Consider the following 20,391-nt stretch of genomic DNA (forward strand, 5'->3'; position numbering starts at 1 on the left):
GCTTCGGGGCGGTCGCCAGGGTTACCAGGAGGCGGAGCCATTGAGGGCGCTTCGGCCCGGATGTCCGGGCGCGCTGGCTTGGTCGGCTAATCTCCGAGTCTCTCCAAGGAAACCTACAAGCTGCTGATGGGTGAGTGGTCGTCGAGGTCCTGGGAAGCGTTTATCTTAGTCCCTGCTTCTACGCTACGCTTGGCTCCAGCGGGTGATTTCCGTATAGCGGCGAGTCCTTGTCCTTTGTTGCCACGCGCTTTTGGCCGGACCGAGGTGGGATGGGGATAGTCACTGCTCCAGGCAAACTGGAACTGGGGAACCGACTGCAAAGAGAAGGCCGGCTGCGTACGCGGGAAAGGCCAGGCCTTTGTTGTTTATTCAAAATGTCACCTCAACTCCTTTTTTCAGTCCCTTTGTTTAACATTCCTGAGGGTTAACTTGACAATTTAAACCGCAGGCGTTAAGTGCAGGAAAACAGTAAAGGAAACAGAAATTAATGCTGCTTACTGTTGTGTCTTGCTTCAGCATCAAATGTTAAGTTTTGGGGGCCGTTCCCAAAGGACCATGATGGTTGCAAAACAGTTAAAAATTCAGATCTCCTTTACTATAGGAAATAAAAGGGGAAAGTGAGAGGACAGTGGGAGCTGGGGTTGTTTTTTTTTTTTTTTTTTTTAAGTGGACAATAAGCTTTGGCTTATTGGAGAAGGAAATGGCAACCCACTCCAGTATTCTTGCCTGGGCGATCCCACGGACAGGGGAGCCTGGCAGGTTACAGTCCTTGGGGTCGCAAAACAGTCGGACACTACTGAGCGACTAAACAACAAGCTTTTGCTTTCAGTTTATCATTGCTGATTTTCAGGTCTTGGATTTTGAGAAATTGTAGATTATTTACAGTCAGATGTATTTATTAAGCAACTGTTAGATGCAAAATTGGTATTGAAGAAGTTTCCAATTTTTAACTTCTGCCTTCTCAAAAAATCTGAAACAACTCGCTTTGGTCTATTAGTTTGTGATTACAATTGATTTAAAAATAAGTGTTAGACTTTCCTGGTGGTCCAGTAGTTAAGAATCTGCCAGCCAATTTAGGGCACTGGGGCTCAGTCCCTGGTCTGAGAAGACCCTACATGCCCCAGAGCAACTAAGCCCCTGCACCACAACTACTGAGCCAGCACTCTAGAGCCTAGTGCTCCGCAAGGAGAGGCCTCAACAAGGAAGAAGCTCGCTGCCAGCCAGAGAGCCGCAGCGAAGACCCAGGGCAGCCAAAAATAATAAATAAATATAAATACATAAATAATAAATGAAAAGAAGCAACTGCGATAGTGAAAAAATTTTTTAAATGCCAATGTAAAGAAGGCTGTGGGTTTTTTTTTTTTAAGTCAGAAATTTGACAAAGGTGAAAATAGTAAACTTGAGGCGTTTTAGTCTGCTATTTCTATTTTTCTCAACAGCACAAGGAGAAAGAAAAAAGTCTACTCGAATTTGAAAGAAGAAAGTATTATGGATCAGGCAGTCTCTAGATTGTGAATTCATGAAGAATTTGGGAAATGATTTTTCAAGAAAAATTGCATAATTTCCCAAATTCACATTTGACCAGGACTTATTCCACAGTAGGCTGTAGGTTCTTTGAAGCTAGGGCCTCTGTCATGTTCCCCTGTGGATCTATCCAGGTCCCCCACCAGTGGAATTACATTTAATGCATGAATGAATAAATCAGTGATTGAAGGGAATCAGATGTCACTGATGAAAAAAATTCCTTTGATGATAACTTTTCCCTGTAGGTGAGGTCAAAGACAATCTGTAGGCCCTGAGTTTTTTGGTTAAAAAGAGCTGCTTTGTATGTTGTCTAAGGCTTAAGATCAGAGGGTTGATTCTAAGGCAGTGCTTCCTAAGTACTGGTCAGAGGCCCAGTGACAGCCTTGATGGAATTTTCACCTGTCCTCTACAAAAATGACCAAAGTTAGGATAACTTACTAGTTACTTTATAACTTCTTATAAAGTGAGTTTATTTACTGTAAAGGCCTTCTATTCTGAAATTATGTCCTTTCTGCTTTTCTGATATTAAAATGTGTTCTCATGAAGGAGGTGATAATAATTTTCATGTGTTTTAAGGCATGATTTAATATTCTTTTGGGGCAAAATAAAAAGTATAGTTCCTCTATTAAGCCTCTAGTTTTTTGTTTTTTTTTTTTAAAAAAAGGGGGAAATTCAAATGTCTAGACCATCCAATCAAGGTGAGGGACTGGCTGGAGCCACTGGAGACATACCAGGCTAGGCTTTGAGTCCTGGTCAGAGTCTGCCCTGCTGGATGAAGACCTTCATCTTAAGGAACAGTATTAGCCACAAGGTTCCATGTAACCTTCAGTAGTGTCACAGTGTAAAAGGAAAACTAAATACATGCATCAAGACTTTTATCTAATACATATTTTTTTCGTTGAAACTTGTGTTGAGATAATTTCTGCCAACTGTTTCAGCTATTATTACCTAATTTTTTATAATCACAAAAGATGTTACTATACTGGCATTTGTTTTTAAAAAGCTGTCGATATTCAACCAGCATGCCTTGGACTTTACTGTGGGAAGACCCTGTTATTTAAAAATGGCTCAACTGAAATATATGGAGAATGTGGGGTAAGTCTTAACTTTGTATGTTATTTTATTTGTAAAATCTGTTTGCTTCTGAAATATTGGGACATGTAGAATAACTTTTTTCTTCAGTGTATTTCAACTTAAAAAAGAATATGGAGGCATTAATAAAGTTCTTATTTGTGTTGTCATATTGATTGTCTATTATAATACATCTTTGTGACAGTCACAGTTACTAAGTATTTTTTAATGGATAATTTAATAATTTCTAATTACTTTTTATTAATATTGAAAAGTGACTTGGACAAAATTTAACAATACAACTCCAGAGCATTTCTCTGTGGTTTTTATGTGGTGTTAATAACTAGGTTTTTCATGTAACTTAGTCAAATATTTTAGTAACTTAGTAGAAAGAGTATAATGCAGGTATAACAAATACAATTTAGACTTTTTTATTTTATTTATGTTTTCTCTTTTATCTTTAAAAGTGCGCATGTAAACAGATGTTTAAACTGAAATGTGATGTCTTAGTGAACAATTTTGGGAGGGTGTTAATGTTCTAAAATAATATCTGTACATAAAATACTGTTCTTATATATTGTAGGTGTGTCCAAGAGGACAGAGAACAAATGCACAGAAATACTGTCAGCCTTGCACGGAGTCTCCAGAACTTTATGATTGGCTGTATCTTGGCTTTATGGCTATGCTTCCTCTTGTTTTACATTGGTTCTTCATTGAATGGTACTCCGGGAAAAAGAGGTTAGCACTTTCTCTAAATGTATCTGAATGCACTGATGTTGGAATAGTTGTCATTTAGAAGACCTTAGCAAGTAATTATACCTCTGTTATTTTACAAGTGGCAAGCTTGTTTTTCTTTTATCTTCTTACTACTTTTGACTGTGGCAAGAAAACAGTGCTAGAGCATGCGTCAGTAAATATTAAGGGAAATGTCCTTTGTTTTACTCTTGAGTGAAGCTGGAGGAATATTTTATTTTACTTTTATTTCTTAATTATCTTTATTGGTTTTTTGCAAAGAATTGGCTGTGATTACAAACTGTTTATTGTTCTAAAACAAATACTTTGCAGTTTAATACTAGTAATCTAGTATAATGTAGTTAAAGTGTTACAGCTGCAACTTAATTATGAAAACTCATACTAAAATCCACAAAAACTTACTGAGCATTGTGTTTGATGTTTAGAAGATCAGGGGAAGAGATACAAAAATAATTGATGTGGTTGATAGCCCTAATCTTATAGAGAAGACAAATACGTACACAACTGATTATAATACAAATCAGTCTTGAAAATATAGAATCAAAAAGTATATGAAAGCTTTATAAACAAAATGGTCTGGAGTCACAGAGAATGGAAGAGAAAAAATTGTGTCTGGTGTCACCTGAAACACATCAAAAAAGGAACATTTCAGGCAGAGGCAACAGTGTAAACACTGGCATAGAAGTGTAAAACATCATCTCTTATGGGTGGGAATGGGAGTAGTTGGGTGTTCAAAGTGTGGATAGCATATGAGAGAAAGGTAATAAAAAGGAAGGTGAGAAAGGGGTTGAGGGAAGAATGTGAAAGTTCTTGGTAATGATGTGAACCTTACTCCACTGGGAATGAGGAACCAATTCTACCGTAGTACATTTCAGCCATCCTGACTGTTGGTTCCTCTGAACATCTCAGCATCTTTCCAGCTTTAGGTCCTATCCCTTTCCCCAAACTCTTCTCTGCCTGAAATACTCTCTTCTCCCTGCAACTTTTTACCTAGCAGCTTTGTACCCCTTCCAATCTCAGTTTAAATTATGTCTACTTAGAGAAGCCTTCACTGACCCAATCTAAAGTAGGTCCGTCCTCATTAGTTTTCTTTTTTAAAAGCACTGTTATTTTGTTGTTGTTGCTTTGTATTTAGGACTCAACACAGTTTGTAGTTCTGTTTGTCTCCTCATTTCATGTTCTCTCCCACCCCTGATTATAGGCTCCATGAGGGCAGTGGTCGTCGCCATTGTTATCTGTGCAATCGCCAGAAACCAGCACAGTTGCTGGCACATGATAGATACTAGGTATTTGCCAATGAATGATTTATTGGTGAAGGTTTTGTTTGGAAAAAGAGTATCTTGGGTATATGTTTTAAGAAGATAACTTCTGTGGAGGGCAGATTAGAGGTGAGATATATTAGAAAGCTGTTGTCCAAAAAGTAGTGATGGCTAGACTCCAGTGATAGGAACAGAAGTGGAGAGGATGGTCAGATAGAAGTAGAATCAGTACTTTTCTGGGCCTACCAGATAAGTCCACATTGACTATTTACATTGGAAAAGCATTCATTATTTTTCAGAAAAGAAGCCATTAAATTTTTTTAAAGCAGCTTTCATCCTGCTTTTAGTTTCTGTTGTAGAATGATGAGAGATGAGGGTGAGAAAAGAAATGCGATTAATGGAGCTAAAGTAAAATTGCTCATTTGGAACTTTATAGCTTAGAGTGGAGAAGAGGTGGGGTTAATGAATGTACCTCACCAAATACATTTGAACTAAAACATCAGATATGGTTTGAGAGAATTTTAGAGCAGAAGGTAAAGCTTTGGCTTGGGGATAAAGCAGAGATATGATCAGTGCCTAGAAAGGAGGTGGGCTTAAAAAGGAGTTTGCATAACTATGTTTTGCCTAAGAAGTTGGTAGAAAGAAATACAAGGACCATCTCTTATGTTTTCCTGAGACATTGCACTTAGAATCAAGGAAGCAGGGGCCTACCTGTCTTAGGCTAGACTCATGTTTCTCAAACTTTTTCATCCTTTCCTGCTTAAAGAGCTTTTTAAGATACTTTTTCCCCCTAATTTTACCTACCTCATGAAATTTTAGTATCACAGATACACTGTTTATTGATTTATATAGTGTGTGTATATATGTCTTTTACATATAAGAAGTGTAGTATTATTTTATACTCAAGGATCAATTCTTATCTCCTTGGGAGTCCTAGTGCCCACTGAGAATGTATAGTTCAGTTCAGTCACTCATTCATGTCTGATTCTTTTGCGAACCCATGGATTGCAGCACACCAGGCTTCCCTGTCCATCACCAACTCCCACAGCTTGCTCAAACTCATGTCCATTGAGTTGGTGATGCCATCCAACCATCTCATCATCTGTCATCCACTTCTCTTCCTGCCTTCAATCTTTCCCAGCATCAGGGTCTTTTCTAGTGAATCAGTTCTTCGCATCAGCTGGCCAAAGTATTGGAGCTTCAGCTTCAGCATCAGTCCTTCCAATGAATATTCAGGACTGATTTCCTTTAGGATTGACTGGTTTGATCTCCTTGCTGTCCAAGGGACTCTGAAGAGTCTTCTCCAGCACCACAGTTCAAAAACATAGGCTAGACACTAATCAAAACTTCCCTTTCTGGCCTGTTTGCTTTTCCCAGAGTTTAGTATTAAATTTGTTTTTCTTTGAGGCCAGGGCAGACATAGGCAGAAAATGCGTATTTTTATGTAATGAAGCCAGAAGCTGTGCTTCTTTTGTAATTTGTTTTCCAAGTGTATTCATGCAACAATCTTTAGGGATGTTTGCAGTGTGCCAGGTGCTATACTAGGTTGTGGGATTCAGAGATGACTAAAGTGTGGATGCTCACAGTCCAGTGGATGAGGTAAACAAACCATCACAGTGTATGTGAGGGTCTCTGGTAGAGGTATGTACATAGTAGTAAGGCTAGCTTAAAGAGGGAATAGGGTGATGTCACAGGAGAAAAAACTGATTTTAAGCTGAACTTTGAAAAATGAGTCTTTTTTGAGAGAGATTGAAGGGAGAGTTTATCAGCAGGAAAAACATGTACAAAAATCTAGAGCCAAGAGAGAGCACAGTATAACCAAGAAATGAGAGCTGAGGGTGCTGTGAGAAACAGGGACTAAATAAGACCAAGATATAAAGAAAGCTGGGGCTGGGAGAGTCTTAGGAAATATTCCTAGGACCTGGGAATAAGCCCAGATCTGATTTTAAAGGATACACCATTTGCCAGGTAGGTGACATGTGTTTTGAGGTGGAGCATGGAACATGCCGGGATGAGTGAAGCAGTGAGGAAACAAGTAGTTTTCTAAGGGCAGGTAGTATGGGAGATAAGGCTGGGAGGAGGTATTTTTCCTGAAAGGTAAATGGGACTCACTGAAGTAGATTAATAAGGGGAGTTTTAGAGGCAGATTCCATTTCGTAAAAGATTACATAGTTGACTGAAGATGGATTGAAAGAGAGTATGATGAGTAGAAAGCCAGTAAGAACGTTACTAAAGTCATGTGAAGAATCGATAAGGTTTGGATTTTGCCTCCAAAAATATGAATTCTATAAAGAAGCAAAAGATTGGGTTCTATAATATGAAAGTGTATACATTTACTTACGTACTTGGTCTTCATCTGTGTAAAACGGCTTAGAACACCTATGGGATCATTAGGAGCTTCGGTGATCTTCTTGCATGGAATACCTAAAGTCTGAAAGAGACATGCTATTGAAGACATTGCTGGTCTCACAGGAATGGGGGTGGGGTGGGGTGGGGTGGACCTTTGAGAACTCTTCTCTTTCAGAAAACAAGCAAACCCACCCTGAGCTGGAGCCAAAGCAGGTTGCCTAAAGCTAATTGCCAACAGCAACTGGGTAGTCCTTTCTTTCTGTTCCACAGGATGTTGAGTTGGGATGCACTCATCTCGAGGCTGGGCTAGGCTGTGGTGTGCAAAGCGAGTAACTCATATGGTGGAATAGGTGCTGGCTGTCAGCTGTCAGCACACGGGTGCTGCTCACCAGCAGCTCTTTTATCTTTGGTGTTCCGAAGCTTAAGTATAATGTGTATTGGTATGGATTTCTTTCTATTTATTCTGCTTGGAATGTGTTTTGACTCCTAGGAAGAATTCTGTGAACTTGCTTTTCATTATTTCAGTTGAGCCCAATCAAACCACAGAATAGTGAGATATAATCAGTGGTGGTTGCTTTAAGCCATTAAGTTTTAGGGTAGTTTGCTGTGCAGTGGTAGATAACTAAAACATTGTTCAAGTAGAAAACTCAAAAGCATCTACAGACGAGATATTATAAATGATGAGATTTTAAGAGGCTGGCTGTAAGTATACCAAAATCAGTTACCTCCCTATATTTCATTTATAAAATCACAATTCTGTGAGGTAGCCAAGACCAAGGTAGCTAAACTACATTGGATTTATACAGTGGAACTTGACAAGCTAGTTCTATAATTTATATGGAAGTTCAAAGGCCCAAGAGTGACCAAAACCACTGAAAAAGTAGAAGAATATGTGTAATATCAGGAAATTACTGTCGTTCTGTTGTCTCAGGGATAGATAAATGAACCCCAGGAATGAAACAGAGAACCGAAAAACAGACTAGTTATATAGGGAACTTTTTACGGCAGAGGTGGCATGGCAGCTTAATGAGGGGAAAAGAGTTAACTCTTCAATAAAATGCTGCTCCTGGACAGTTGGATATTCAAATGGTAAACGCTAAAGTTATATTCTCATTTAAACACAGAAATCTCTTTTAACTTATATACAGAAATCTCTTCTAAATGTATTAAAGATTGAAACATGAAAAGCAAAACCTTAAAACTTTTAGAAGAAAATACAAGATAATATTTTTCTTAGAGTGAGAATCTGGTAACCAGAAATTTAAAATTTGATAAAGCCAACTATATTAAAATTCAGAACATTTGTTCATAAAAAGACATCACAAAGAAAAATGACAATTCAACCCATAAACTGATAGGAAGACATTTGCAACATATTTTACTAACAAAGCAGGATAGATAAATAACAGAAAGATCACAAGTAGAATATTATACAGCAATGAACATGACTGAACTTCAGCTATAAGCAGGGCTATAAATGAATCTTAGAGATGTAATTCTGAGTGGAAAAAAAAAATCTGAGAAAGGATATATCTCTTTATCATGTTGAAAAATAAGCAAAACTAAATAGTGATTTTGAAGTATAAATACAGTTGGAATAAAAACTGTTTAGCAAAACTGATAAACGCAATTTAATATAATGGTTATTTCTAGGGGAGAGACAGGAATATGGAATGGGGAGGAACACGTAGATATAAGTTGTTAATGTTCTAGTTATTAGGTTAGGTGGTGAGCTTACAATGTTTATTATATTTTTAACTAATGTATATTACATATAATCTTTTATGTACTTTTAATGTTTCAAATAATTTAAAATGATGCATAGATAACTTTTAAGACATCTTTAATAGTTTGGAGAGATATTGAATATAAAAGTAGATCCAATTTCTGCTCTTCTACACATTTAGACTCTTCAAGAAAATTAGAGATACCAAAGGAACATTTCATGCAACGATAGGCTCGATAAAGGACAGAAATGGTATAGACCTAACAGAAGCAGAAGATATTAAGAAGAGGTGGCAAGAATACACAGAAGAACTGTACAAAAAAGATCTTCACGACCCAGATAATCACGATGGTGTGGTCACTCACCTAGAGCCAGACATCCTGGAATGTGAAGTCAAGTGGGCCTTAGAAAGCATCACTATGAACAAAGCTAGTGGAGGTGATGGAATTCCAGTTGAGCTATTTCACATCCTCAAAGGTGATGCTGTGAAAGTGCTGCACTCGATATGCCAGCAAATTTGGAAAACTCAGCAGTGGCCACAGGACTGGAAAAGGTCAGTTTTCGTTCCAATCCCAAAGAAAGGCAATGCCAAAGAATGCTCAAACTACCACACAATTGCACTCATCTCACACGATAGTAAAGTAATGCTCAAAATTCTCCAAGCCAGGCTTCAGCAATACGTGAACCGTGAACTTCCAGATGTTCAAGCTGGTTTTAGAAAAGACAGAGGAAACAGAGATCAAATTGCCAATATCCGCTGGATCATCGAAAAAGCAAGAGAGTTCCAGAAAAACATCTATTTCTGCTTTATTGACTATGCCAAAGCCTTTGACTGTGGGGATCACAACAAACTGTGGAAAATTCTGAAAGAGATGGGAATACCAGACCATGTGACCTGTCTCTTGAGAAACCTGTATGCAGGTCAGAAAGCAACAGTTAGAACTGGACATGGAACAACAGACTGGTTCCAAATAGGAAAAGGAGTACGTCAAGGCTGTATATTGTCACCCTGCTTATTTAACTTATATGCAGAGTACATCATGAGAAACGCTGGGCTGGAAGAAACACAAGCTGGAATCAAGATTGCCGGGAGAAATATCAATAACCTCAGATATGCAGATGACACCACCCTTATGGCAGAAAACGAAGAAGAACTAAAGAGCCTCTTGATGAAAGTGAAAGAGGAGAGTGAAAAAGTTGGCTTAAAGCTCAACGTTCAGAAAACTAAGATCATGGCATCTGGTCCCATCACTTCATGGCAAATAGATGGGGAAACAGTGGAGACAGTGTCAGAGTTTATTTTTTGGGCTCCAGAATCACTGCTGATGGTGATTGCAGCCATGAAATTAAAAGACGCTTACTCCTTGGAAGGAAGGTTATGGCCAACCTAGATAGCATATTTAAAAGCAGAGACATTACTTTGCCAACAAAAGTCCGTCTAGTCAAGGCTATGGTTTTTCTAGTGGTCATGTATGGATGTGAGAGTTGGATGGTGAAGAAAGCTGAGCACCGCAGAATTGATGCTTTTGAACTGTGGTGTTGGGGAAGACTCTTGAGAGTCCCTTGGAGTGCAAGGAGATCCAGTCAATCCATCCTAAAAGAGATCAATCCTGGGCGTTCATTGGAAGGACTGATGTTGAAGCTGAAACTCCAATACTTTGGCCACCTCATGCGACGAGCTGACTCATTGGAAAAGACCCTAATGCTGGGTAGGATTGGGGGCAGGAGGAGAAGGGGACGACAGAGGATGAGATGGCTGGATGGCATCACCGACTCGATGGACATGGGTTTGGGTAGACTCCGGGAGTTGGTGATGGACAGAGAGGCCTGGCGTGCTGCAATTCATGGGGTCGCAAAGAGTCGGACACGACTGAGCGACTGAACTGAACTGAACACATTTAGACAATACAGGCACATTGTTATCTGGGATAAGTATTTATCCCTTTTTAGTAAACAAGGTTAAATTCTTCCCAAGTAGTTTTTGTATGTTCTTGGCTTTTCTTAACCTATTTAGAAGATTTTTTTGTTTCAGGATTTATAAGTTACAACTTCTTTTTAGAATCCATATTTTGAAGTGTATACAGGTTTTGTTAAAAGCCAGTTACATGCTGAGAATTCTCTGGTTATTGTCCTTCCTTTGTTTTATCAGTTCCAGTGCCCTTTTCCAGCACATTACTGCATTGTTTGAATGCACTATGGCAGCTATCATCACCTTACTTGTGAGTGAGCCAGTTGGTGTGCTTTATATCCGTTCATGTCGAGTATTGATGCTTTCTGATTGGTACACCATGCTTTACAATCCAAGTCCAGATTACGTTACCACAGTGCACTGTACTCATGAAGCTGTCTACCCATTGTAAGTATTTATTAAGATCTTTTTTTTAAAATCGTGATTGTAGATTTCATTCATTTCAGCAGATTGAGCCTTGTGAAATGGCTCCTAGGCACTAGGGGAGATAAACATAAATTATTTTCTTTTCTAAAGTGATAGTCTGATAAGAGGAAATAGAAGTACATCTTCGTATAATAGAAGTGAAAGTATTTTAGTGTGGATGTTGAAGTATCTAAGCACTTCTAAAGTAAACTATGTTTCTTAAAAAAGGAATTATAAGGAAAACCTTTTTGATATACAACAGAGAAGCAATATCTGACTTATAGGAAATAATACAGGCTGTGGAGTTTGAGTCCCAAGCCTGTTAGCTGTTAATTTGAACATGTTAAGAACCTCTTGTAACCTCGACCTTCCCATTGGTAAAAATGGGAAGAATGATACTCTGTAAGGTGACTTTGAGGATTAAATAAGTGTGCCTTACATATAGGAAGCACTTCCAAGTAGCTGGCATTATTATTAGAGTACTTAGGTTAATGTTCTTTCTTCCCCCCCCAAATAAATGTAACTTTCACCAGAATGTTTTATTTTAAAAATATCACATTAATCAGATTTTGTATAATATTATCCCAGACTGCATTTTTAGAATTCGTGTGAATTGTTGGTGTTCATTTTGATGTGTTTTTCTCAGTAAAGGGACAATAGAAGAGTCTGGTACTTATATTCTCATAATTATAGAAATTTACCATTATGTAATATGCTGAACAAAACAGACCTTTTTGTGCAAGTCTTAGTAGTACTAAGTGTCCAAAAAAAAATGCACGTATGTAAAAAGATAATTTTCAAAAAATGGGATCTAAAAATAAGATCCAGATATAGAGATATTAGAATCTTTTCTAACTGCTTGCCTACCTTTTAAGTCCTGTAAATTATTTATTCCTTATATATATAAAATTATATATAGAGAGAGACAGCCAGACATATAATTTATACATATAAACTGATTAAAATAATAGTCTTTTTGGAGCTCTTAAGGAACCACAAGCTGCAGGAATAGACAGGTTTTACTTTGTTTTGATGTTGGTAGGAGGAGGCCTAACAAGAGAAAAAAACTCATCATCCAAGAGGTCAGGCTTGAAATAATGCAGTACAGTACAGGGCTGGACCTGAAAGCATCATGAGAGCACAGGGATCCTGGATCACTGAGCTGTGTGAACAGGCACGTGGTCAGTAATTTGGGACAACTCTTGTGCTTCCCTTGACTTTCCTCTGTGCAGGAGAGGGTTTGCGTGTAAGACAGTAAAAATAATTTTAAATCCTCATGAAAAGGAAGTTAGAAATATATGTACAGAAATTCCATTATTCAACATAAAGAGCTAGAAACTATAATCTGCTGATACAGAGAGAGACTGTCTTTTTACAATTTTTTTGTGATTTTTAAAAATTACATTATAGGACATTTGGAAAACAGAAAAAGCATACCCCAGATAAAATAATCTATAAATCCATTTCTTAAGGTGATCACTGCTAAAAATCTCTTTCCAGTTGCATTTCTGTATGTATGTATGTATTTTTTAAAAGAGTGTTAAAGTTATATTATGCACATGCCATTTATAATCTGTTGTCATTTAATGTATGAGGCACAGTTTTGTTGTTAACGTTTCTTTCATAATTGGATTTTTAATGTCTGCATAGTAGTCCAGCAAAAATATATTCTAAAACTTAACTACTTTCCTATTGTTGAATATTTTTTTCCTGAGTTTTCTTTATCATGTGATTCAGTAAAAATGCTTGTTCATTGGATTTTTGTGTATATCTGATTGTTTCCCTTTGATTAATTTCTGTAAGTAAACTTTCTGGATTAAAGATATAAACATTTTACAATTTTTGATACACATTTTCAAACTGCCTACCAGAAGGGAACCAGCATGCTGTTTACAGCAATATATGAGAGTCTTTTTGGCCAAGCCTTTACCAGTCTGACTATTTGATGGGTAGACTTTTTAAACCTTTTTCAGGATCTTTGATTTTAAAATGATCAATGATAAAAGGACATTTTAAAACATTTTTGATGTAACAATTTTCTATTTTATTTTCTAGATACACCATTGTATTTATCTATTATGCATTCTGCTTGGTATTAATGATGCTGCTCCGACCTCTTCTGGTAAAAAAGATTGCCTGTGGGTTAGGGAAGTCTGATCGATTTAAAAGTATTTATGCTGCACTTTACTTCTTCCCAATTTTAACCGTGCTTCAGGCAGTTGGTGGAGGCCTTTTATGTAAGTTTGATGGGTAACGTCAATGAAATATATTTATTATATATGATAAACAATATTTTCTCTGAGTATAATATTGGACCTTGTTCTTTAAAGTAGTTTTGTTTTTGTTTTTATCCTTTAAAATAAGCCATACTATATATTTTTGCTAAAACATATCATTCTTAATCAAAACTAACTTGTTTAGAAAATATTTTGTATTTGAAGCTCACAACCTCATAGGAAGGTTTTTAAAATCTGAGTGTAAATAACACAAAAACTGGTGTTTACATATAACAAATGGAAATAACTCTTGATATCATATGATGTTTACCATCAAGTTAGGTCTTAGTTTTCTAAGTTTCTTTATCAAAAAAACTTTTAGAACAGTGAAAAATCCTCAATATATTTTTTTATTTTAATATAGCCATTCATTCATGTATTCAACAACCATTTAGACTGGTCTGTGACTCAAAAGAAGAATGAAAGTTGGTGTTAAAGAGCTCATATACTACTAGGAAAGCTATACCAAGTAGCTGAGAACATAGAGTGGTACTTTTTGAACGTGTGACTTTGAACATTGCAAGGATGTTAGATGCCGTCTGTATATGGAGCTTGCCAGGGTGCAGAGGACAAGCTTCTGACTTGAAGGAATTGGGCAAGATGACATCATTGTGCAAGTACTATAGCTTAGTAATGAATTTGGTTCGAAGTGAGGGTGGAGCTGAGGGTAAGGCCAAGGGAAGAGGAAATTGGAGGCTAGGTAGGGGTCTTTTAACCCTCATATTCTGATTTGACAGATATATTGTTTCCTTTGGCCTGCATGGTGTTTGAAAACCTATAATTTTATTCTCCTAACTGACCTCTGTAAGCATTTGAAGTTGCTATTCTTGGGACCTGCTCTTAAAAGGATGTCAGGAGGAAGAGTAACATGACTAGATTTGCACTGAAGAAAGATAACTTGGTAGCAGTGTGGAAGATGGATTGGCTGGGAAGAGAACCTGGGGCATCAGTTAAGAGATTACTGCCATAAACCAAGCCTGACTGTGTGACCTAGCAGAGAAACACCAGGAATGAAGAACAATTTCCAAGACAGAGTTAACTAAACTAGGAAACTAATACAGGGGTTGAGGGATTGGGAGGAGAATACAGTAAAGGAAATTGCTAACTTAGTAACTAGTGATTGCATGAATAATGAATGTTAGAAGAAGCAAATAGGTTGGTATTCATGGAAGATCCAAAAGAGCACAGGTAGTTATTTATACTGAACAAACCTGGGAGAGCTGACTAGGCTCTAAAGATTTAAGAATCGTCAGCTCTCAGATCCCTGTGTCCTGGAAAGCAGCTGCTTCTACTGCAGAGAACCTCTTGGTTGTGAAATGGGGGAAAGAGGAAAGTCGTGGAAAGCAGGGAGAGGTTGGGAAGTTAACCTAAGGAGACTGCCAGATAGCATTGCTTCCTATGTTGTAGCTGCCTATATTGAAAAATGCCTTTTCCCACACTGAACATCTTTAGATAATGTTGTTAACAAGCCTCCACCCAGAGCACATTCATCAAGGGAGGATCAAGGAGTTAGTGTTTATTTGTACTAACTATAAACTTATGCAGTCTGCTGAGATTAGTCATAGAGGCTATCATAACTCAATTTTATGATGTTGAGAAAGAGATAATTTTTGGTTTGTAGGGGTGTCCTAGTTCAGGCTGCTATAAAACAATACCATAGACTGGGTGGCTTACAAACAACAGTGACTTACTTCTTGCAGTTCTGGAGACTGTGAGGTCCAAGAGCAAGGCACCAGCAGATCTGGAGTCTGATGAGAACTTGCTTCTCAGTTCATCAATGGCTGTCTTCTTTCAGAGTCCTCACATGGCAGAAAAGGGGAGATTTTTCTGAGGTCTTTTTTATAAGAGCACTAATCCCATTTTTGAGAGCTTCACACACATGACCTAATCATCCCAAAGGCCCTCTACCTACTTATACCACCACACTGAGGGTTAGGATCTCAACATAAGAATTTTGGGGGACACAAACATTTAGTCCACGACAGGAGAATATAGCAAGCTTGGGCAAAGTAGAGCAGCAAGAGGCTTCTGACAGCTCAGGATACCAGGGTCTAGGGAAAGAGACACTGGGAGTAATTAGGAAGATGTCAGGGACAAACTTTTACTTGCTTGGAAGTATTATTGAAGCCCATTTTGAAGCGTGATCTGCCTCTGAACCACCTGCAGAACTAAAATGCAGGTTTTTAGGCACTACCCTCAGACCTAGTTGCTTAAAATCTTACATTGTCTTCAACCCTAGAATAAGAACAATTATAAATTCTGCTTTGAGCCCAGAACCTCCCTCTGCTCCCCAAAAGTTTGAACCATGTTGGAAATTTCCTCTTTATCCTTTTTACTACTAGGTCTTAAATTTGTATCATTAGTAACATTGTTGCACTATTTATAAGTTAATTGGGATTTTTTTGAATGGTTGGTTAGGACCTGATTAGGCAATAAAAGGTTCTAATGTCAAACAAGTCATTTATTTAGTAAGTTGGAATCAGGCTTGTATAGATAATTCAGAGTTTCTGACAATGTTCCAAATGGGTTCTACTGTGCTACAGAGTAATTAATAGTTTTATTAGTTTGGTACAAAAGTAATTGCAGTTTTGGACCATGAATTTTATTTTATTTTATTTTATTTTTTTTTGTGAATACCTGGGGTTGGAGATGGGAATGAGTACTGCAAATAGGCACCAAAGGATCTTTTGGGGATGGAAATATTCTGAAATTGGATTTTGGTGATGGTCATACAACATCGAATTATATATTTAAGATGGGTGAACTTTATGAAATGTAAATTATGCTTCAGTAAAGGTTTAAAACCTGTATGGACCATGAATTTTAAATCATTATAACTAGGCTCAGACACATCTTTATTAATCAAAATAGGAACCATTACATTCAACACATTTTTTCCAAGAAGAAATAGGTTTGTTTATTTCTGTAGCATAAAAATCCATGCTTTGGGACTCAACAACTCTTGGAAAGCATTTTCTCTGCAAAAAGTTCTCGAGATGCCTGAAGTGGTTGGTGAGAGGTCAGGTAAATATGGTGGATGAGGCAAAACTTTATAGCCCAATTCATTAAACTTTTGAAGCACTGGTTGTGAGACCTGTGGTCAGGCATTGTCACGAAGAACTGGGCCCATTATATTGACCAATACCAGCTGCAGACATTGCAGTTTTCGGTGCATCTCATCAATTTGCTGAGCATGCTTCTCAGATGTAATGGTTTCACCAGGATTCAGAAAGTGTAATGAATCAGATGGGCATCAGACCACCAAACAGTGACCATGACCTTTTTTTGGTGCAAGTTTGGCTTTGGGAAGTGCTTTGGAGCTGCTTCTTGGTCCAGCCACTGAGCTGATTGTCACAGGTTGTTGTATAAAATCCACTTTTCATTGCATGTCACAATCTGATCGAAAAATGGTTTGTTGTTGTTGTGTAGGATAAAAGAAGACAACACTTCAAAATGATGATTTTTTTGATTTGCAGTCAGCCCACGAGGCACCCACTTATCAAGCTTTTTCACCTTTCCAGTTTGTTTCAAATGTGAAATAGCCATAGAATGGTTGGCATTGAGTTCTTAGGCAACTTCTCACATATGTACAAGAGGATCAGCTTTGATGATGGCTCTCAATCGTTGTTGTCAACTTCCGAGGGCTGGCCACTATGCTCCTCCTCTTCAAGACTCTCGTCTCCTTAGCAAAACTTGAACTGACCACTGCACTGTATGTTTGTTAGCTGTTCCTGGGCCAGATACATTGTTGATGTTGCGAGTTGTCTCCACTGCTTTATGACCCATTTTGAACTCAAATAAGAAAATCGCTTGAATTTGCTTTTTGTCTGACATCATTTCCATAAATAAACTAAATACAAAATACACAGCAAGTAATAAGTCATTAGCAAGAAAAAATGAGAAATGCACATTAAAATGATCTATAACATAACTACATTTATTTAAGAAGGTATTCCAATATCAAACAGCAAAGTTCAACAATGCAAAACTGCAATTACTTTTGCACCAACCTAATAGTAACTAAAGTTGTTTTAAAATAATTGCATAAAAATAATTCAAGATTTTTTTTCAATTTGTCCATTTGTTTTAGTGAGCTGTATACATTTAAAACATTTTAAAAGGAAAGTGATATTTTCAAGTAAAAATTTTACTTAAAGTATTATTTTACTGTACTATATTTGAAGTAGAAATGACTAGAAGTTTGTCATTAAGAGCACTGAATGATCCATTTAGCCTTTGAGGTTTATTGACATATGACCTTTTAATTAAAGCTGAATTACCCTTATATATAATAGCCTTTCTCAACTGGACCACAAAACACCAAAAATTGAGTGATTAGTTTCCCAGTTCTCCCAAGTTTGATACATAGCTAGTACGCATAGGAGAGAAGTTAATTTACATCAGTGGAAGCCTTAAGGCAGGGGTCTTCAAAGCTGGGCCAAGGATAGTTTTACATCTTTTAATTGTTGGGGGGGAAAGATCAAAAGAGTAGTAGTATTTCTTGACATGTGACAATTAGATAAAATTTGAATTTTATTGTCTGAATAACTTACAAAATGTCATAACTTACAAACTTATAAAGTTAATTTTACTGAGCACAGACACATCCATTCATTACATATGACCTGGCTGCTTGCCCACTGCAACTGTGGAAGTTAGTTGACTGAGACAGAGACTGCATGGCCCACAAAGCCACTATCTGGCTGGCTCTTTACAGAAAAAGTTTGCTGACCCCTGTCTTAGAGCATTAGGGCTTCCATCTCTCACAGGATTGGTTGAGAAGTTTTTTGTCTAGGAAAAGAATTATACTGTTTGAATTTTTTGATGATTTATTCAGAAATTTTAATTTTCAGCATAATACCAATGTTTGTCTTTCAGACTATGCCTTTCCATACATTATATTAGTATTATCTTTGGTTACTCTGGCTGTGTACATGTCGGCTTCTGAAATAGAGGTAGGATGTCCTTTTTCTTTTGTTAAAAAGTTTGCTTTTTTTTTTTTTTTTTTAATAGATTTGACTATTGAATAGGACAGTAGCATATATGATATGATATGTTACAGCTGATTGCTTTAGTAATCCTTGGCTAAACAGGGTCACTCAGTACCTTTTGGCTCATCAGTTTATAAAGTTGTATCCTAGACTGTATTTGCTTGGGAAATTAGTCAGGCTTAACTCTACAGCATGTTAGAGGAAAAAAATCATTTTACATCATTTATCCACATAGAAAATATTTGATTATTGAAATGTTGAACCTTGTTAACAGTATTTTAAGGGAAACATAAATTCTTTATTTTACGTAGAACCAAGCTGATGAGCCATTTAATGAGGGAAGGTTAACTAGCCAGTTGCAAATTAGTGTGTTTATTAGCACATTTAGATATTACTTTTATAATAATTTGGTCCTTCCAATTTCTGTATATTACAGAGTGATATTAAAGGTTAAAGGGAAATCAGACTAGTTACCTGTCATTTCTGCTCCCATCTAAGTATCCAGGCAGCTGACTCGAGGAATGCTAGGAATTGGGTGTATATACCGCCTGCTTCCCATCTGTAGACTCAGATGCTGTGGATCAGGGCAGGAAGAAGGCACGAAATGTGGAGTTCCCTTCCAGTTCAGATTTTTCAGAAGCAGCCGTAGTGTTTCCAGGGTCGAATGGGGGTGTAGACCAGAACCTAGAAACGTGGTCTCCTGTCTTGTCACGGCCACTGCGTGCTGAACGTAGGAAGCCTGAGTTTCCTCATCTGTAAAGTATAGTAGCAAGACTGGGTGATTTCCTATGTCCCTTCTGAGGTTATGATTTTGTGTGAAAATAATATATTTCAAATTAAAATTAATAAATTATCTAGCTGATTCAGCCCAATAATCTGTATCTCTCTGTTTTACAAAATTGTATAGAACTGCTATGATCTTCTGGTCAGAAAGAAAAGACTCATTGTTCTCTTCAGCCACTGGCTACTCCATGCCTATGGGATCATCTCCATTTCCAGAGTGGATAAACTCGAGCAAGATTTACCCCTTTTGGCACTGGTACCCACACCAGCCCTTTTTTACTTGTTCACTGCAAAATTTACCGAGCCTTCGCGGATACTCTCAGAAGGAGCCAATGGACACTGAATGTAAAATGCCAAAAAAAACCTAAGAAGTGTTCTTAATTAAAAAAAAAAAGTAAAATAAAAAAATGTATTAATACTCTTCTGTCATAAAAGGGAATATGATTGTCATTACATCTGATGTTTTGAGGAGTTTGTTGTTTGTTTTCTTTTTTCAACTTAACAGAATTTATGGTTTCAAGGAAAATGCAAAATACCATAATTCTCCATTATGTAGTATAACGCACTGTACACTTACAGCACTCCGTTATATTCCACTGGAGGCCTATTAGGAAGCACTTACCTCTTGCAACAATTTAGCTGTTCTTTAGAGCAAAATCATGTTTCTGTGTACCTAGCAATGTGTGATGCTCCTATTTTTATTGAGAAAAACTATTAACAAGTATAATCTGAAATCCTTAACATTGGCATAATTGTGCATGCCTATTGTGTTTCACTTTGTTTTTCAAATATACTGAATTATAAAGTCAAGCATATTTTGGGGGTCTGATAGCAAACATAGAAATACAGTATGTTGTTTTTGTTATCTATTTATTTTCACCAATACAGTATTTTGATCTATTACAAAAATAGAGCATAATTTATATAACAGGTCTTTTGTTTTTAGGTAGTTTGGTTGAAGATATCCTCAGGTTATTCCTGTTCCTGTAAAGAAAACAATAATAAAAAGCTTAACTACAAAGAAACCTCAAATGTCTGGCATTAATTGTATTTGCCACACTAGTTGTAGAAATAATTCAAAATGTTAAGTAATTATGTCTCTTTCCTAAATGAATAAACATGAATATTTACATACTTCCTCATTTTTGAAGAGCAAATTTCATTTATCTCATTTTTGAAGGATAAATACACATACCATATTTTATAAATCTCAAGACATAATTTTTGTCACATTGTGACATCTCAATTGATGGCTTCTTAGGTTTAACAAAATACAGAGTATATA

The 20,391-nt window shown here is 37.0% G+C and overlaps 2 protein-coding genes across 21 annotated transcripts in view; one reads left to right on the forward strand and one right to left on the reverse strand.

Moving 5' to 3' along the window:
- The first annotated feature begins 48 nt into the window (after positions 1–48).
- Positions 49–20,131, forward strand: JKAMP (JNK1/MAPK8 associated membrane protein). Of its 10 annotated transcripts, none has more exons than XM_081509702.1 (8): positions 49–130; positions 2,189–2,619; positions 3,179–3,333; positions 8,864–9,235; positions 10,832–11,038; positions 13,112–13,293; positions 18,211–18,287; positions 19,231–20,131. In XM_081509702.1, exons 3-8 carry the CDS (start codon positions 3,272–3,274, stop codon positions 19,447–19,449), a joined length of 1,119 nt encoding a protein of 372 aa, XP_081365828.1. In that variant the 5' UTR covers positions 49–130; positions 2,189–2,619; positions 3,179–3,271; the 3' UTR covers positions 19,450–20,131. The 10 variants fall into 10 exon arrangements, with proteins under 10 accessions (XP_081365828.1, XP_081365829.1, XP_081365826.1 ...); XM_081509703.1 differs by having other exon boundaries at positions 2,496–2,619; XM_081509700.1 differs by having other exon boundaries at positions 2,528–2,619.
- CCDC175 (coiled-coil domain containing 175) overlaps positions 19,960–20,391 on the reverse strand; it is a 72,225-nt gene continuing 71,793 nt past the window's right edge. For all 11 annotated transcript variants that reach the window (XM_081509687.1, XM_081509689.1, XM_081509695.1 and 8 more), the window contains one exon: positions 19,960–20,090. The gene's annotated coding sequence lies outside the window, so the exon portion shown is untranslated. The remainder of the gene's footprint in view (positions 20,091–20,391) is intronic.

This window comes from Giraffa tippelskirchi, chromosome 7, assembly GCF_054371585.1.
Source record: "Giraffa tippelskirchi isolate mGirTip1 chromosome 7, T2T-mGirTip1v1.2.pri, whole genome shotgun sequence".
Taxonomy (NCBI): domain Eukaryota; kingdom Metazoa; phylum Chordata; class Mammalia; order Artiodactyla; family Giraffidae; genus Giraffa; species Giraffa tippelskirchi.